General features: G+C 39.2%; 1 protein-coding gene across 2 annotated transcripts in view; it reads left to right on the top strand.

Annotated features, from left to right (window-relative positions):
- LOC100767916 (copine-8) overlaps positions 1 to 18,214 on the top strand; it is a 188,424-nt gene that overhangs the window by 137,533 nt on the left and 32,677 nt on the right. For both annotated transcript variants that reach the window (XM_027396311.2, XM_027396312.2), the window contains 3 exons: positions 3,314 to 3,367; positions 4,367 to 4,428; positions 15,383 to 15,429. In XM_027396311.2, the coding sequence (XP_027252112.1) occupies positions 3,314 to 3,367; positions 4,367 to 4,428; positions 15,383 to 15,429 (163 nt within the window). The remainder of the gene's footprint in view (positions 1 to 3,313; positions 3,368 to 4,366; positions 4,429 to 15,382; positions 15,430 to 18,214) is intronic.

Here is an 18,214-nt window from a genome sequence, read left to right as displayed (position 1 = left end):
ACACACTGATCCTTTTAATCTTGGTTATACTCTCCTGCTGGATATTTAAGATCATGCAGTTATCCAAAATTAAATTTTGTTTTTATGCTGTTAAGGCGAGTTGAGGGTCCCATCTTCAGGAGTCACTTAGCCCATAAGGAATCTCCAATGCTTCCACTCTTTCTTTTACCATTTGTCCATCCATGTGAGGATAAGTCCAAGGCATGGCTTGTCCTGGCTGTGGCTTCCATTGGAAGCACTGAAGAAATTTCTCCTGTGTATTTACCCATTTTTTTTTTGTAGACTGAATTCTAGGTTATAATTCACTGAGTGGGGTTCCATGGCCCACTGAACAAGCAAACAGGTGACTCTCCACAGTTGCAGGACTTTTCTAGAGATGGCCTGCTGTCCTCTGGGGTCTCATTGACCTTGGAGCGCAAAGGGGAAAATATTGTTCCTTTCAGTCCCTCTCACTACATTAGACTAGTCTCCAAGTGTGGCTATTAAACACCCAAAAGATCAGTGCACCAGTCCTGTATTTTCACTACTGTATAGTATTTGAATAGCCAAATAGTTCTAAATAAACTTTGATTCAATATATATTTTAGCCAGTTTGTCTAATTGTTAATCAAAGACCTTAGGAATCTTAATGTCATTATTATTACAAAGCTTTTGCAAATAACTTACTCAGGCCTTAATAACTTGCAAAAACTTTTTTAATTTTTTTCCACTCTGTAAATATCCATCCACCTCAGTCTGCATGCATAAATCCTTCTTTACTAAAACAACTTCCATCTATATATCTTTGGGTATTTTTTTTCTTAATACCATGAGACATAACAGCATTAACAAATGAATTGATCATCTGCTGTGAGAGTTTTCTCCCTAGGGAAAGGGAGAAGAAGCAATTTCTATCCCCTCTTTATGTGGTCCTAATGACAAACTAAAGTTTAATTTCATCAAAGTTCACCCTCAGAACCAAGGAGTTTATTGTGCTTACTTAAGAGAAATTGGTGAGGGTTATTGATGGGACTGTGGGTGGCCCAGAAGCAGCCACACTGAAAATCTTTACTCAGTGTGTATGAGGACATTGTATAGTCATATAGACTTTATGAATATGCCATTGGCTGGGATGGCATACTTCAGTAAACCAAGATTTTGAACATTATTGCTTTGTTGCAATTATGTTTATATATTTTTTATTTGAAACTTAATAGAGAATTTTAGTAAACATATTGTTAGATTGGACCAATGAAGTGATAGAAAAGCCCAAAAGGTGCTGCTACTGAGACTGTGACCCTTTATAGGACATTTATTTATTTTTTCTCAGCTCCATCCACTCCTGTTTGTGCATTGAGACTTTTCTCATATATGATGTGTTCCTTAGACAAAAGCCCAGGTGGGGAAGGGCTTCAGCTCTTTCTCTGCAACTTGGCCTGAGCCTGATCCTTATGAAGCCAGTGGGGAAAGGGCTTCCTTTCTTTCATCTAATCTTTATTGTAATTTGCTGTAGTCTTCAGCCCAGCTGTGCCACCACAGTGTGTTCACAAGTCTATCCTGACCAGCTACTATGTAGTGGGTACCTGTGTGATTATTAAATATTATAAACAGTAGCTGTGTTGATATTTCTATGAATACTCATACATTAGGTGATTTGCTGTTAAGTTTTGATGAAGGTCAAGTTATGTCTTTCAGTTATACTTTTTCTTAGCAACCTATCATTTTTCTTCCTTTCCTTACTTCTTTTCCTTCCTTTCTTTTTTTTGGTGGGGGGGAGGGTGTTTAGCTCCCCCTTGTGTAACCCAGACTGGCCTCAACTTCACAATCCTCCTGTCTCATCTTTCTCAGGTATGTGCTACCAGCATCAGGTTGCAGTTTATGATTCTTTTCAAGGAATTTGTTATTAGATTTAGCTTGCCCCAGACCCTATGTTCCAAAGTGGATGACATTTCAAGAAGTTTTTATAGTAACAGAGAAAGTCATAAATGAAGACTTTAAAAGGAATACATTGGTAGACCTGATGTTAATGTGAATGTTAAATAATGTTTGTATAAAAGTCTATAAATAAAGTTATTTTTTATTAATTGCACTGAATTGGACCTCCCATAATATGCTAAAACCCAGTGTTGCAAGTTGGCTCATTGAATAGTACTAAATTCAGTTTCCAAAAATATATGCTAGTACTAAAAATAAAGTTTGAATACACAGTAAAAAGAAACTATGTTGGCAGAAGCATCAGAGAGGTGGGGTGCAGGCAATTGGAAGGCATCTTTATTGCAGGCCTCAGACACTGTTGCTGAAAGACTTAGTTTTGTGGTTGCTGGAAGGTAGAGGTCTGAGAAGTTAGCACATTCCAAGTTAAACACGTTTGTTTATACATACTAAATGCTTTACCTAATGTTTACAAAGCTGTTAGGCCAGGTTCAGTGGAGGCCAGTACATAATTACTGAGAGGATGAAAGCTCGCTGAAGATAATTTGCCTTTGTGCTGGCAACATCCTGGCTGTTATAGGGAGCCCACCTAGATGAATATTCAGAAACATATGAAAGCCAATTGAAAGTCTTTATTCCAGCCAGCTGGGACTACACTTAGATATTGAGGGACCCTGGTAGAGCCTCAAATGTCCAGAGAAAAGAATCTTTGAAGGCAAGAAGTACATCTTGCCTACAAATGCCTGGTGTCTTACTCAGCAGCTACAGGGGGGCTTCAAAGATGCAGTCAGTTTAATAGAAGCCAAGTTAGCTGGGGCATCTTGGCCTCACTTCTTAGAATACAGTTGTGTAATTTCCCAGGAGATTCTCCATTATGGAAATCAAATTCCAATTAAGACTGAAATGGCCTCAGCAAGAATGCAAGATGAGGGACCTCTGTACTGTCTTGCCCAGTCATACCACCTCTCCACTATCAGTGGCGTTCTGATCAGCCATGCAGGAGGTTCAGTTTGAGGGTGTAGCTTTTTTTCTGGGAACTTCATCTACAGCACACCCATGCATGTATCAGACAGCCACACACATACATTTCCATACACACACACTCCCGCAATCACTCTCACATACATACATAAACATAAATACACAAATAGATCCCTATAAAATATATACCTGATACTAGGTAATCAAAACAAAGTGTGAATCAAAGCCATTAGGAACAAAACACTTGTTTTAAAGGTGGCCACTAGAGATTTTAGCAGAGAAGTTGGTGAAGTGACTACCCAAGAGTTACCATAAAGGCACTGTCCTGTGAGTGTGCAAGAAGTGAACATGGAAAGCTGGAACACATGTGTTTTTGATCTGAGGGTACCTAACATTTTAATTGTTTTATTTGCTTTTCCAGGTGGTGAATCCCAAAAAGAAAGGAAAGAAGAAAAAATACACTAATTCAGGAACAGTAAGTCATATTTAATGTTATTGGTAAAAGACACGGACCAAAAACGACTTAACAGTTTGGAACATACTGAGATCATCTTAGAAAAAGATTTACTTCTCTTAACTTCTCAAAACAAAAGCATACACTGGGAGCATTATCTTTCTAGGGAGTATGGTCCTGGAGGATAGATGATGGAGGAAGTACCTGGGCTTGCTGCAGGCTCCTACCAAGGGAGGCTGAGGTGCTCTTCTGACCGCTCTATTCAGTTGGATTCAGTGCATTGAATCCAGCAAAGGCCAAGCTCAGAATGACTGCATTCCTCAGTAACTCCTAAACCTGACCTGGGAGGTCAATGCTCTCACTGATGGAATCTCAAATATCAGCTGTGGGAATGCTGGGGAGGTCAGGACTAGGTGGCGGGACAGAGGCAGTCAGAAAACTGAAAAAAAATCAAGAGCTCCCTATTTTCAGATTAAAAAAACCAAAAAAACAAAAACAAACTAAGTATTTCTTTCCTCAGAAGAAATAAAGCCCTGGGTTTTCTTTTAAAGTTTTGTATTAATCATATATTAATGATTAATACTTTCAAATATTAGATGGCCTTATTAGAACCCAGTAGCAGAAATGGCCATTTCTTGCACAGCTCAGCTTGGTGAGTCCACATGTAGCTGTAACTGCTTTCCAGCTTTTTCATTCATCCTAATCTACAGTGGGAAACAGCACCATGTCCCTGCAGGTGACTTCCATGCTGGTCCTCACAGTCACAGAGGGAGAGGAGCTAGATAATTAATGCCACCTTTCATCCCTTTCCTTCTGATAACCTCAAATGTATGTCCTGGCAGATTTTTAATAAATAATTATGTCTTTAGTTATTTTTAAAATGTTAGGGAATATTATATTCTCTTAAGTAGAAAATTGTCCATGTCTAATACATGTTGGGGTTGCAGTCAATACTGACAAGTAGTTCATTCTCTCTGTGTGTGTCTCTGTCTCTGTCTCTCTCTCTCCCTCCCTCTCTAGGTAACCTTACTATCTTTCTTGGTGGAAACAGAAGTCTCCTTCCTGGACTATATTAAAGGAGGGTAAGTTATCTTCTAAAACTTGTACAGCATTTCTTTGTGTATAAGTGGTTGCCATAACCACAGAAGCAACTGAGGACCACCTTTGGGTGTCATATATACATACATATGTATATATAATATGTATGCATATATAATTTATTTAGTGTTAGCCTATGTACTGGGACAGTGCACTTATGCCACAGAGCCTACATGGAGGAACTCAGAGGACACCCTGTAAGAAATGGTTCTGTCCTTTCCCACTGTGGGCTGCAGGAGTTGAATTCAAGTCCTTAGGCTTAGCAGCAGGCACATTTACCCCCTAAGCCATAATAGTGGGCTCCCCTTTTAAATATTTTGATGGCACTTTTATTGCAGACCTTGACAGAAAAAGCAAGATGCACATGCCATTGCATTTTGTCTTAGTTAGGACTTCTGTTGCTGTGGCAAAATACCATAACCAAAAGCAACTTGCAGGGCAAAGAGTTTCCAAAGGAAGTTGGGTAGGAACTTTAACTTGGAGGCTGGAGCTAATGCAGAGGCCATGGAGGGGTGCTGCTTCCTGGCTTGCTCCTCATGGCTTGCTCAGCCTGCTTTCTGATAGCACCCAGAACCAGCAGCCCAGCAATGGCACCACCCACAATAGGCTGGACCCTCCCTCATCTATTACTAGGAAAGTGCACTACAGCCTGCCTATAGCCTGCTGTGATGGAGGTATTTTATCATTTGAGGTTCCCGCCTCTCAAATGACTCTAGCTTTTGTCAAGTTGACATAAGACTACCAAGGACAGATACTTTCTTCAATTAAAGCCCTTTTTTTTAAATTAAGAAAGTGTCAAATAGGGCCAAAAAAAAAAAAAAAAAGAATGAGTCTACAATATAAAGCCACGGTGAAAAGCATTTTTTACACTTCAACAAGAATGTCTGTAAGTTCACTTCATAGAGAAGATGCTGCAAGATCACGTGGATGTGTTCTTACCATTCATTATGTATTAATTATATTGCTAAAAAGATGTACTGGCTCACACTCTTAACATCTGTGTATGAATGTTTGCCAGTCCCTAATCCTTACTGAATAGTGTCCCTTCTTTTACTTTTGCAAATTTACTAAGTAGGTCACTGTCCTTTTTAATTTACTTTTATTTTTTTTAATTTATTCTTTGAGAATTCCATGCATGTATATAATGAAGCATGATCATATCTAATTCCAGTCTCCCACTGCTCGTCAAACTTCCCCTGGATCCTCACAACAGGACCCCTCCCTATATCATGCTCTCTTCCTTTTTAAAGAGGATTGAATAACCTCAGAAATGCAATTAGTTCTGAGTGTATGCAGGGCCGTCCACTGGAGCATGGGCAGCCTAGTGGTAGTCACACCCCAAAGATGAGTACTTCCCCTTCCCCCAGCACCTATCAGCTATCATTTTATTTGGTTCCATGTCCCTGCAGAGGTCTTTCTGAGAAGCATTAAGAAAAGAAGGCTTGTAGGACCCTGTATCTCCTTCCCACTCTTCTTCTAGATCCATTGAATGGTTGGAGATTTTCACTGAAGACAGTATATGAGGGTAGTTGGGAGCACAGACCTTATAGCAACACTTTGCTACCCTTCCCAGGACCTCTGGCCCTGGTCTTAAACTTCTTCAGCACATGTCAGAAGAGATTCCTCTATAGTTAGCTCACATGACCTGGCCCTTTGTTTGCAGGGTGACACTAAAAACAACAAACCACACTCCAGGCTATGATGATATTCTAAGCACAGTGAGATGACCACTAGCTGAATTACAAACTCCTGTATTCCTCATTACTTTCTGTACCTTAGACCATCACCAAAATGATTAAAGAAGAAGAAACAAAGAAGTAGAAGATTAAAAAGAAGAGGTAGCAGGGTTGCACGCAGGGTTTCTAGTATAGTAAAAATTGGCCAAGGAGATCTTAGCATGCCTTTTAAAACCTCAGAGCAATATAAAACCCAGTCCTGTACTGACCTATCTACTGATGCTTCATGAAATATACTTTATAATACAGCAATGGCACAGAAAGTGAAGTATCAGAGACTGAACTCCTTACCAATATCACTCATGAGTGAAGGAAGAGGGAAATACATTCATTTGGTGTTTCTCTGGTATTTTTGGAGTAAAATGCATTTCAGTCTGTATATTACTGTTGTTTGCATTAAAATTCCCAGAAATTTTGTTTTATACCTACTTGATATTGAAATATGTATATTCTTAAAGGTAATAAAAGTTAAAAAATTAAAGTATAAAAATTCTTCTGCCTCTCCCAGAAATCACTGCTACTGACTTTTATTCTAATGCTACTTGGAGGATGTCATAGTGAGATCAGAGGGAGCATAAACTGCTTATTTTCTTCCTGTCATGATAGCAGGAGTGGGAGAGAGTGGGCATTGGAAAGCTACTGTGTGGATAAATTCTGGGACAGAATTTGAATAATTCAGTTAAGAAAGGGTTTCTGGGGATTGCAGCAGTGCATAATTATGGCCGCAAGTCTCAACTTAACTGCATGTTTGAAATAATAGATCAGCCTCTTTCCACCATAACCTGTTTTCAATAAGTAGGAATAAAAATAATGATGCCTGCCTCAAAGTAACTGTGGGGTTGGATTTTGTGTAGCTCTGACCCTCAATAAATACTAGCCACTGCTTCCTGAAGCCTTCAATGGCTTTAAAATATCAATATACTTTATCACGTATGTTTTCCATAATATAAGTGATGGTAATTTTCAGTTCTCAAAGGAATGGAGGGAAAAGAAAAATAATTGAACCAAGTTAATGAAGTTCATCCTTTAGTTAAGTTCCACTCAAGGGTAACCATTGATTTCAGACAGTACTATTCACCCTACCCACATCTTGGTTCTGGCCCTAACCCTTGTAAAGAATATAGATAAATCTGTCCCAGTTATAAGAAAAGAAGTCTTTGTGAGAGAAGAGAGAAGGAGAGACAGGGATACCCATGTATCATCGGCTCATTTTAAAGGCCATCTTGGATGTGGTGACATTGCTTGTTTGAAAGGCCATTTGAGGATCAGAGAATTGATAAATCAGCCCCATGATAATTTTCCTTAAAAATTCTTAAAGCTGTTTCAAAAATGCAAAATGTTCACCTTGGTTTTTATAAAACATATGGCATCACTTTGAATGCTGCCTCGGGGATGCTTTGCCAGAGCAGGCAACACTATAAGGTTTTCCAATCTGATTTCTTCTTTGAATATGCATGCCTAGGACTGTTTTTTTTTTTTTTTTAAATCAGATTCCTTGCAGGGGCTTCCAAGTGTTTTGCACTAATCAAAGCAGTGGAAAGCTAAACCCTGCAGCTCCGAATGGAGATAAATCCAATAAGAGCCAGCTTGCCCCCTATAAACTACCAGGGACTGCGTTCATATCTCATCTAAGTCAACACTTGGGAAAGACACCTTTATACATATTAAAAGACATCTCAAAACTTGTTTTTGTTAATGCTTGATTCTAAATTTTTATGTGTAAAGGGAAAAGTTGGGAGAGGGTTAAGCAAAATGATATATGCATGAAAATCCCATATGGAACCCCGTTTCTTTGCATGCCAGTCTGAAAAAGTAAAAGTAAAATAGTTGAAAGTTAACAAAGTAAGTATGACATAGACTTGGAAGTCAAGAGATGTCTAGCCTCATGGTTTGCATTGCCCTTCACCCTTAGCTTGTCTTTCTGCAGATAGCACATTCAGTATGATCTGTTTTATACTCGGGGAAATGGTGGAGATGTTTCATCCAAAGCAATGATGCTAATCGTGATTGTGTTGGGCAGTTTCTCAATCATGGTGCATGGTACTAGTGCAAACAGCCAAGCAAACTGAAGAGGGAAGGAAGGGAGGGTGGATCCAGCAGAGGGCTCTCAAAGCACTGTAAACCTTCTCCTGCTAATTGGGGGTCAATCATCTCTCTAAAGGGGAATTCTCTTTGAAGTGTGTGAGCTTTTGTAGAGGGGATTATAATCATCTATTTGAAAGAACAGCTGTAGAAAGCATGCTTCTATCTGGAAAAGACTTTCACTCGAGAGCAATTAGAAGTTGGGGAGGGAAAACTGAGAGGAAACAAGGGCTAATCAAGGGCAGGTGGCAGAAGCCTGCAGAAAGTGTGTCCTTGCTAGTACTTATGTTGATGCCACCATGCAGACTGTGTTGGGAAGTCACAGGATGTGCTGTCTGGAAGCTCTCCACAGCAGTTCATCCCTGGCTGAATGCAGTGGTTGTCATTCATTGCTTGACCCTGAACACTAGCCAATAAGTATGGAGAGGATTAAAGGAAAACAAATCCTAAGGCAGAATAAAGAGAACTGTGTCTCCTGAGAGGAAAGGAATAACATGAACCTGGAGAAGCCTGGCTTCTCAGAAGTGCATTCTGCAGCTTGTAGATCTGTTTGTCATACACAGGTACTAGTATTCTCTTTTCTCTAAAGCAGTGGTTCTCACTCCCCCCTAATGCTTCAACCCTTTAATACAAGTTCTCATGTTGTGCTGACCTCCAACCATAAAATGGTTTCATTGCTGCCTCATAACTAATTTTGCCACTGTTATGAATTATAATGTAAGTATCTGATAGGCACGGTAGCTGATATTTGACTCACAAAGGGGTTGTGATCCACAGGTTGAGAACCACTGCTTTTAAGAGACTGGTACCTATTTATTATATGAGAAAATTGTGTTGTGCAGAGTTGGTAGTTTGGGCAAGGATTGTACCCACAACCCCCTAACTTGCTATGATTTTGAGATTCTGGTTGTGTTCGGTGATACGCAGCTCAATGTTTTGTTTTGTTTTTGTTTTTTTCTAAGACAGGGTTTCTCTGTATTTTGGAGCCTCTCCTGGAACTTACTCTGTAGACCAGACAGGCCTTGAACTCACAGAGATGCACTTGCCTCTGCCTCCTGAGTGCTGGGATTAAAGGCGTGTGCCACAAACACCCAGCTCAGCTCAATGTTTTTATACTAAGCAAAATTTTCTCTCCATCACCTACTTGATCTTAAATAGGATTTTTTGGGGGGTGCAGTGCTTATGTTTTGGACCAGGGTTCATTTTTTTTATTTGAATTAGAAACAGGATGTTTTACATGACAATCCAGTTCCCTCTCCCTCCCATCCTCCTCTACCACCCCCCCCTCAACTAAAACCCTAACACATATCCCTTCAGCTCCCCCTGGATGGTGAGGCCTTCAACAGGGTGTCATCAGAGTCTATTGTATCTTTGGGATAGCGTCTAGGTCCACCCCCATGTGTCTTGGCTCAGGGAGTCTTCCTCTATGTGGAACGGGCTCCCAAAACCCACACCTATGCTAGGGATAAGGACTGAACTACTAGAGGAGGTCCTGTAGATTTCCTCACTGAAACCCATGTTCTTGGGGTCTGGATCAGTCCCATGCTGGTTTCCCAGCTATCAGACTGGGGAACAAGAGTTCCCCGATGTTCAGGTCAGCTGTTTCTGTGGGTTTCACCAGCCTGGTCTGGACCCCTTTGCTCTTCACTTGTCCTTCTCTGCCTCTGGATTCCACTTCAGTTCAGTGATTAGTTGTGGGTGTCTGCTTCTACTTTCACTAGCTGCTGAATGAAGGCTATAGGATGGCATGTAATGCAGTCATCCATCTCATTATCAGGGGAGAGCATTTAAGGTAGCCTCTCCTCTGTTGCTTAGATTGTTAGCTGGTGTCATCTTTGTAGGTCTCCAGACCTTTCCCTAGTGCCTGATTTCTCTGTAAACCTAAAATGTCTCCCTCTATTATGGTATCTCCATTCTTGTTATCTTCTGTTCTTCCGGACCAGGGTTCATTTTTATTTGTTTGTTTTGCTATTACTTGAGGGATTTCTTTTTTAGCTATCATTTAAAGAGAAGATGAGGTAATGTCTGTGAAATTTTACTTGTTTTTAAAATACTGAACTCTATAACATAGTCCTGACACTTAAGGCTCCTCTATAGCATCATGAAAGAAGCACTAAAAGGCGTCAAGAGCCAGAGGACCATGAAGTCTGACAGGAAGCTATAACCATGAGATCCTAACAATACAGCTCCTTAAGCAAGACCTGAATAATGACGCCATAAGTAGATGCTCTAAGACCAAAGTGGGAAATCTCATGGGGTCCCTAGACAGAGAGCTACAAGTATCAGATTATTGCTGAGAGAGGGGGAAGTAACCTCCCAGGGATGAACCTGCTAATTGCTTATTCAATACAAAGTTGCCAGTCCTGAAATCATAAACTCACAACCCACACCAAAGGGAATTGACAGGTTGTATTTAGATATTTATGCACATATACATGTAACAACAATAATGAAAAAAGAGGCTATCAACCTGAGAGGGGGTGAGAGGGAACATGGGAGGGGTGGGCAGGGGGGGACAGGGAAGGGAAGTTAATGTAATTATATATTAATTAAAAGCTAATTTTAATTTAAAAAAACAGTGAGCTCAATCTTCAAACTCCAGACAAAGCAAAACAGCTGTTAATTTATGAAACAGCATCTTTGTGGGCAGAGAATGACATCATCCCTCACGGGTAGTTCCTTTTCCATTTGAGGGAGGCAGCACCTAGGAGTGTTGGAAACCATTTTTGGTGCTATCTTGGGTTGAGCAGGCTCAGACCCTAGTAGCAGAAGTAAAGGAAAGGAAATCTAGCTTGGGAGGTCAAATTTTGAGTGGCAGCCTCTAAATCTCTGGTCAAACCAGAAACTTGGCCAGCATGAACACTCCAGTGTTCACAGAAGCATGTTAGATTCAGATCCTGAAAACCAACATCAGTGGCAGCAATACTAAAGAACAAAATACTAGTAAGTTCCTTTCAAGGCTGGGTACAAGAAAGGTCCTGTGCTCTTCTCAGGAGGGTGTCCTGAAGCAGAGTGACCTTCCCTGGGAACATTTGAATCTGCAGTTGTACCCAAACCTGTTCTCTTCTGGCCAATTATGACTAGCACATGGGAAGCAGGAGTTCTCAATTTTAAGTGTGTAAATGCATATAAGTCTGTGTCTCACTTGTATTCCTGGTGCCCACAGAAGAAAGAAGAGGGAATGGAATCTCTGAAACTGGAGCTATCAGCTATTGTTAGCTGTCACGTGGGTGCTGGGAACCAAATCTGGGTCTTCTGGAAGAGCAGTTAGTGCTCCTAATCACTGTGCATCTCTCCAGCTCCCAAAGGAAATGTGGAATTTTAAAGATGAAACACTGTTTGAATCAGACAGTTTCCTGTCTGTCAGTTAATAGTTGCTTATTTATTTAAAGAAAAAGGAAAAGCTGAGACAGAAAAGGCTTCAGGGTTTAGCTCATATTGAAATGGGATCAAGGAAGAAAGTCTGGGTATAAGTGCTTATGGCAGTAAATCAGAGGATTAACCGAACCAAATTATAAACTGGATTGCATATTAGCAAAGCAGGGCAGAAGCATGGTCCTGATAACTCCACGCCTAGAGAGGACTGCTGGAGGTGGGTGGGTCTGGATCCCAACAGCTACAGAATGTAAATCTGGGTTTATCAAAATTAATTTAAACAGGGATGGAGGACTCCACCTTCATGATTCATAATGTTTAGTTTGCACAACTGGACAGGATTGAATTGGGGCATAAATGGAGACAGTCCTGAATATCCCCATGGTCACTCATGATAACAGATCACAGTAACAACTACAAATGCCCCAGAGACTGAGTCATTTGAACAGCTCTCTTTTGATTACTGTGTCGATAACCTCTGCCCATTGTGCTGGAGGATTTTTCTGACATTCACAGCCTCAGGAAGGTGGCAAAATAAAATAGGGACACTTGTTAAGTGTATGCCCTCACAGAGCTATAGTGTGTGTGTGTGTGTGTGTGTGTGTGTGTGTGTGTGTGTGTGTTAATACTAAAGGGCACACTTTGCCAGGCAAACTTGCTTTCTGTTCCAGAACAACAATTAACTGTTTCTTGAGATCCTGCTTTCTCTTGTCTGTTTCTTAAACAACATTTCTAAGTGCAATATTTCAAGGATTCATACCGATCCTTGTATGGGATAGTCCATCAGGAGTCATCTTGTGTGAATTCATGTTTCATCCCCTGTCTCTGATATTAAGCTCCAAGCACTGATAAAGAGCGGAGACTGTAGTACAGTTATTGATGACATTGTTACTTGATGGGGAAAAAAATCATTAATCAAAGTCTTCAAGAAATCTGCTTTGCAGCCTAATTTCCACCATCTTTCTTTAGGAAATGGATTCATTAACACTTTATAAATGTGTAGAATGTGACTGTTGGCATACTAAGCACACATCACATTATGCGTAGATGCACTCAGCACTCAGAAGAAGTGAGAATGAATGCACTGATAAAAATGCTGGGCTGTTTTTGTTGTTGAATCTAGTAAACCACTATTGGAAGAGAGGCATGGCGAGTTCACAGCTGGCATTTCCTTTGCTTCCAAGTCTTTCCCTCACTTCACACAGCTCTTGGCAATTGGAAGATGGTTGTTGAACTTCAGTTTTTGTGGCTGTTGTTTTGTTTTTAAGAAATAGTAGGCATCATTATCAACAGGTGCCTATATGGTAAGGCATAATGTTTCCCTTCTGATCTGAACACACTGGGCAGAGGGAGTCCGTGGAAAGTAGGAGTTAGTCAAATCCTATCATCAGTCATCTAATTAATATACATCAAGGGTTCCTTTTAGTCTTTGAATGCCTCTGTTACCCCAGGCGTATTACTTACCTTTCAGTGCTAAGTGCATCAGGCCCTTCTACTCTGTCTTAGAGGATCCTGCGCCAGTGTCAACCATACAAACAAAAATGGGCGAACACACACACACACACACACACACACACACACACACACACGTTCGCACATGCACAGAGAGAGACAGAGAGAGAGAGAGAGATCAGCGTTAGGTGTCTGTTCCTACAATCTAGGGAGGCTTGATCCAAAATGTGGAATTCTAATTTGTTATTAAAAATATGCAAAAATGATGTGTTCTCAAAGCTCTGGGTTACTTTTATGCTTAACTTGTTTCCACGGGAATAACAGACATGCAGGCACTTCTGAGATTAGTATTGATAGCATACCTTGTAGAAAGCAAATTTACATTAAGCCTATGATAGTGTGTCCTAGTATCTTTATTATTAAGGACACCTGTTCTTGGAAAGTTGTTAATTTAAATTCTAATCTTGGCATTTGTTGTTGGTGTAGAAAATGATTGACTTTTGTGAGCATCAATCTCCTTAAATATAATATATATTTTTAAAAAGGACTGTGTTTTTTTCAGGACTGTGAAAATTTTCTTATCAAATTATTGTTAGATTAACAGATAACTGTGCATCATAATATGTATATTTAATATGCATGCTATTTATATGTATATATTTTATTTACTTCTGTTGTCTCTTTTCTGCTATTATGCTATTACTGTGAGTCTGCCCTCTAAGAATATTGAAATTTGGCAAAGGTCACAAGTGAGTTGCTGAGACACTAAACCAGCTCTTTCAAATTCAGCCTTACTCTGTTTTCTTGTTAGCTTGTCACCCTGTATTTCAGTCGTTTGCCATGACACATCAGTGGGTTGGGGTGCCATTCCTTTTAGCCCCACAAAGGGAGTTAGATATCAAGGTTCCATCTCCCTAATGTCTCACTGTGTTACTTCTCTAAATGTTATACTCTTTTGGATTTGTGCTGATCAGAATGGATCCTCCTGGGAGCCTGGATTCTTAGCCTCTAAACCTGATTTCTACTTGGAGTAAAACATTACTGCATGGCTATAAAAGGAGTCTACATTGACTTTGTTATATATAAATATGACAAGTTGCTCGTTCCCTAGGGAGAGCTGTGCACTTGAGTCAGTCTCAGAATTGGATGCAGAATTTCCGAGGCTGAGTCTGAAACGGGAAAGGAATGCTTGTTAGTGGAGTATGATAGGGCTTGATGATTTTGTTCTAGAGTCAGAGACCATTCATGTATAAGTCCCCTCTGGGTTAGTATGGACATCAAGGTAGGCATCATTGTCATCATTGGTATCTGACTGTTCCAGACTTTGAATCAGTTTGTCAGGAGAATTGTTTCTCACAAGAAATAGTTCAAGTCTTTAAAATATGCTAAGTGTATTCCTAAAACACATGCTTATTTCCTTTAATGAGGTGCCATTTAAATAACACAAGAAAGGGAGGTTCACAGATAAGGTTACACTGTCACTGTAATAATGGCACTGACACTTATGGCTTTTGTCTTTGCAAAGAAAGGAATGGTATCGTAAATATAAATAGTCATGAGTGTACCCAAAAGGGAAATGTTGCTCATTTAATTTGTAATAGAACAAAAGAATTAAAGGATGAGCAAGAAAGAAAGAAAAAAGAAAGAGGGAGAGAAGGAAGGAGGGAGGGAGGGAAGGTGGGAGGGAGGGAGGGATAGAGGGAGGGAGGGAGAAAAAACAGGTAACTCTTTTAAAAGAAAAAAAAAAACTAACCAAGTAAGGTATTGACTGGATGCTGAAAACGAAAATATACATACATTTCTTATTGCTATATTTATCAATAACTGATAAATAGGTAGAGGTTACCATGCCAACTTGATGTTGGCTGTCCCTTGAGCTATTTCAGTTTTCAGAAACATAGAGGCAGGTCCTATCTTCAGGACTTTTGAAAGTTAGCTTAAGGACTGACATTGTAGAGATGTGTGACAGTTTTACTGATGGTTTCAAAAGCAGCAATTAACTATGAGAGTTGAACTTGAATCTTACAGTCGCTATGTAGACTCTTCACTCAGCCACTGGAATGGTTACCAAGCTCAAAACCAAGCTAATCTTGTTCAAACCACTTTTTGTTTTACAGAATTATGACAACAAAGATATTCTTAACACACTCTTACCTAGTAAATGTGCCTATTTCATGCTGTGTAATATTTGTTCAAATTCAACACTTAAGAAAACTTGTAACACTGAAAATGTGACAATAACCTTGTGGGTGCAATTGCTTACTTGGTGACTCTTTATTTGCTTCTGTTCTAGGACTCAGATCAACTTCACAGTGGCTATTGACTTCACAGCATCAAATGGTGAGTGCTACCACTGTTCCCTGATAAGAGCTGTTGACACTTAAGTTTTTTTTTCACCAAAAATCCTAAAATTCTGTCTTATTTTAACATTATACAACAGTTTACATATACAAAATGTAAAGGAAATATAACAAAATATACAACACATTAACTACATGTTGAACCATTTTACTATTTCACATGTCGTTCCAAAGAATACCGATTTTAGATGTAGCTAAGTCCATTGTGTGTATAAGTCATTTCTGAAGCAAGTCTAATTATTGACCCCATTCTGAAGCACCTCTGTGTGTATTTACTCATGAAAATGGGGTCCAATCATAATTAATCCCAAATATTAACCTTCTGATATCTAATTCATTAAATATGATTGATATATGATATTTTATATGAACATTAATCATTCGTGTAAAAATATTTTAAGGAGAAAAAATAATGAAAATTTTATTTTATTTTAACCAAGTTTATTTGGAATGAAATGACTGTTTGAATCAGTTATAATATATCCTAGGAACACGAGCCCCATTTTATCTTTTTAGGTTTTATTTTATTACCATTTGTGTGTGTGCATGTATGAGTATGAGCAGGCACGTATCACAGCCTGTGGATGGAGAGCAGCTGACAATGTCAGTCAGTTCTGTCATTCCGCTATGGGTTCTGGGCTTATGCCCCAAGCACTGCTAACCACTAAGTCATCCTGCAAGTCTTTGTTGCTTATTTTTGCCAAAAGTTGCCATAAGTATATATTTACCTACAGGTAATTCCCAAACTACAGTGGTTTACTGAGAAAAGTCAAATTTACAGGACAAAAAGGAAGTACAGCTTCATTAGAAAGCTGTGTTTGGAATTTTTTATTTCTTCTTCCTCCCAAACTCGTGGTACTATGTGATATTTTCTGCTGATATCAAACAGCTGCAGCTGCAGCAAGCCACAGCTCCTGAGTTATACAATAACAAGGAAAACTGAGGCTTCCCCATGGGATCTGGAGTTGCTGGGATATGTTACAGGGTTAGGAGAATTGAGTGCACTTTTGAATGACATTACCTTTAGCCTCCACTGTATTTACGAGGATGATGCTGGTATTAGGGTTACTGTTGCTGTAACAAAACACTGTGACCTAAGCAAACTGGGGAGTGAAGGGTTTATTCGGCTTACGCTTCCACATCACTGTTCATCATTGGAGGAAGACAGGACAGGAACTCAAACAGGGCAGGAATCTGGAGGCAAGAGCTGATGCAGAGGGCATGGAGGAGTGCTGCTTACTGGCTTTCTCTTTGTGGCTTTCTTACAGAACCCACAACAACCAGCCCAGGGATGGCACCACTCACAATGGCCTGGGACCTCCCATATCAATCACTAATTAAGAAAATGCCCTATAGACTTGCCTACAGCCTGATCTTATGGAGGCATTTTCTTGATTGTGTCTGTCTTCAAATGACTCTAGTTTGTGTCAACATGACATAAAACAAACCTGCACAACACCCCAGTTGCATGCTGGGGAGCCCCTGCAGATTTTTCTGAATTACTCATGTGTATACAGCTCTCATATTATCTCTTTACATTTCTCTTACACTGACCCACATTTCACAAATCACCATCCAAAAAGCACTTAAATCCAACCTTCTTCTTGCAACCTTCTTCTTGAATTAGTTGAGCAAAACTAGTCCTACAAAACATTCTACTAGTAAGACATGTTGAAGAGCTAGAACTACAGTCAATTAGGCCAAATTCTAACAGCTCACTTTTTTTCTGTATGTAAAAGTTTATTCATTAGCATTATGTCTTCAGATAGTAATCTTGATTCATGCCTATCAAATATGGCCCATAATAAGTAACTCAGCTTGTATCCAACTGGTTGAAAGAACTATTAGTTGTTCTTTTGGTGAATTTTAGACCAACTAAGAGGATCAAATGTCTATTCAATAGAAAGACACAGTAACTGAAATTCATTTAAGATCCTGAAAACCTGAACAATGTGTAACAAGAAACTGAATTAGCAATGAGAAAACTATCTTCAGTGTTTACTTACTGGACCTTAATTCCAGGAGGCTTCATTGATGAAGTCTACCAACTCTTTTAATTGCCAGCCTTTCACAAGCTGTTCCAAAAACCAATGAGAAAAAAGCATCTCCTGGTTCTTTCTGTGAGGCTGTTAATACTTAAATGCAAAGATGAGGCCAAGACATCACAAGAAAAAAACTTAAAAATCACCTTTCATGTACATGTGTATATAAAAACACTCTGTAAAATAACCAAAACCAATGGAGTATAGTGGCATATCATCTGCTCATTCATTTTCTAATTTTCTGCTATTCATAGGACTACTTTATATTACTTGATTTTTGAATATTAAAATTTTGAAAATGAATACTATCCCAATGTTGCTGAGAAATTATTTGGCAAAATTCTACATGTGTTTGTGGCCAAACACTTTCAAACCTTGTAGAGGAGAAAGTATAAAAAAACCTACTCAACATCATGCTTAGGAATGAGAGAAGTTAGAGAAGTTGGATTTTAGAGAAGTTAGAGAAAATAATTAAATATCAATGCCATAGGTAAATAAAAGTGAAATGAAACTACTTTTGAAGATATCCTGTAATATGCAAAATCCTGAGAAATCCACTAAAAATGTGTTACAATTAATCATGAGTTGAGAAAGGCTACAGGAAGGAAGATAAATACGGACCTCAATTCTTTTCTATACCTTTGCAAGGAAAAAAGTATTCAAAATGAAAATGAGAAGATAATCACACCTCTAATAATATTTTTTTAAATTAGATAATTAGGA

Source organism: Cricetulus griseus, chromosome 2 (assembly GCF_003668045.3).
Source record: "Cricetulus griseus strain 17A/GY chromosome 2, alternate assembly CriGri-PICRH-1.0, whole genome shotgun sequence".
In the NCBI taxonomy this organism is placed as follows: Eukaryota; Metazoa; Chordata; class Mammalia; order Rodentia; family Cricetidae; genus Cricetulus; species Cricetulus griseus.
This window is presented reverse-complemented; position numbering and strand designations above follow the sequence as displayed.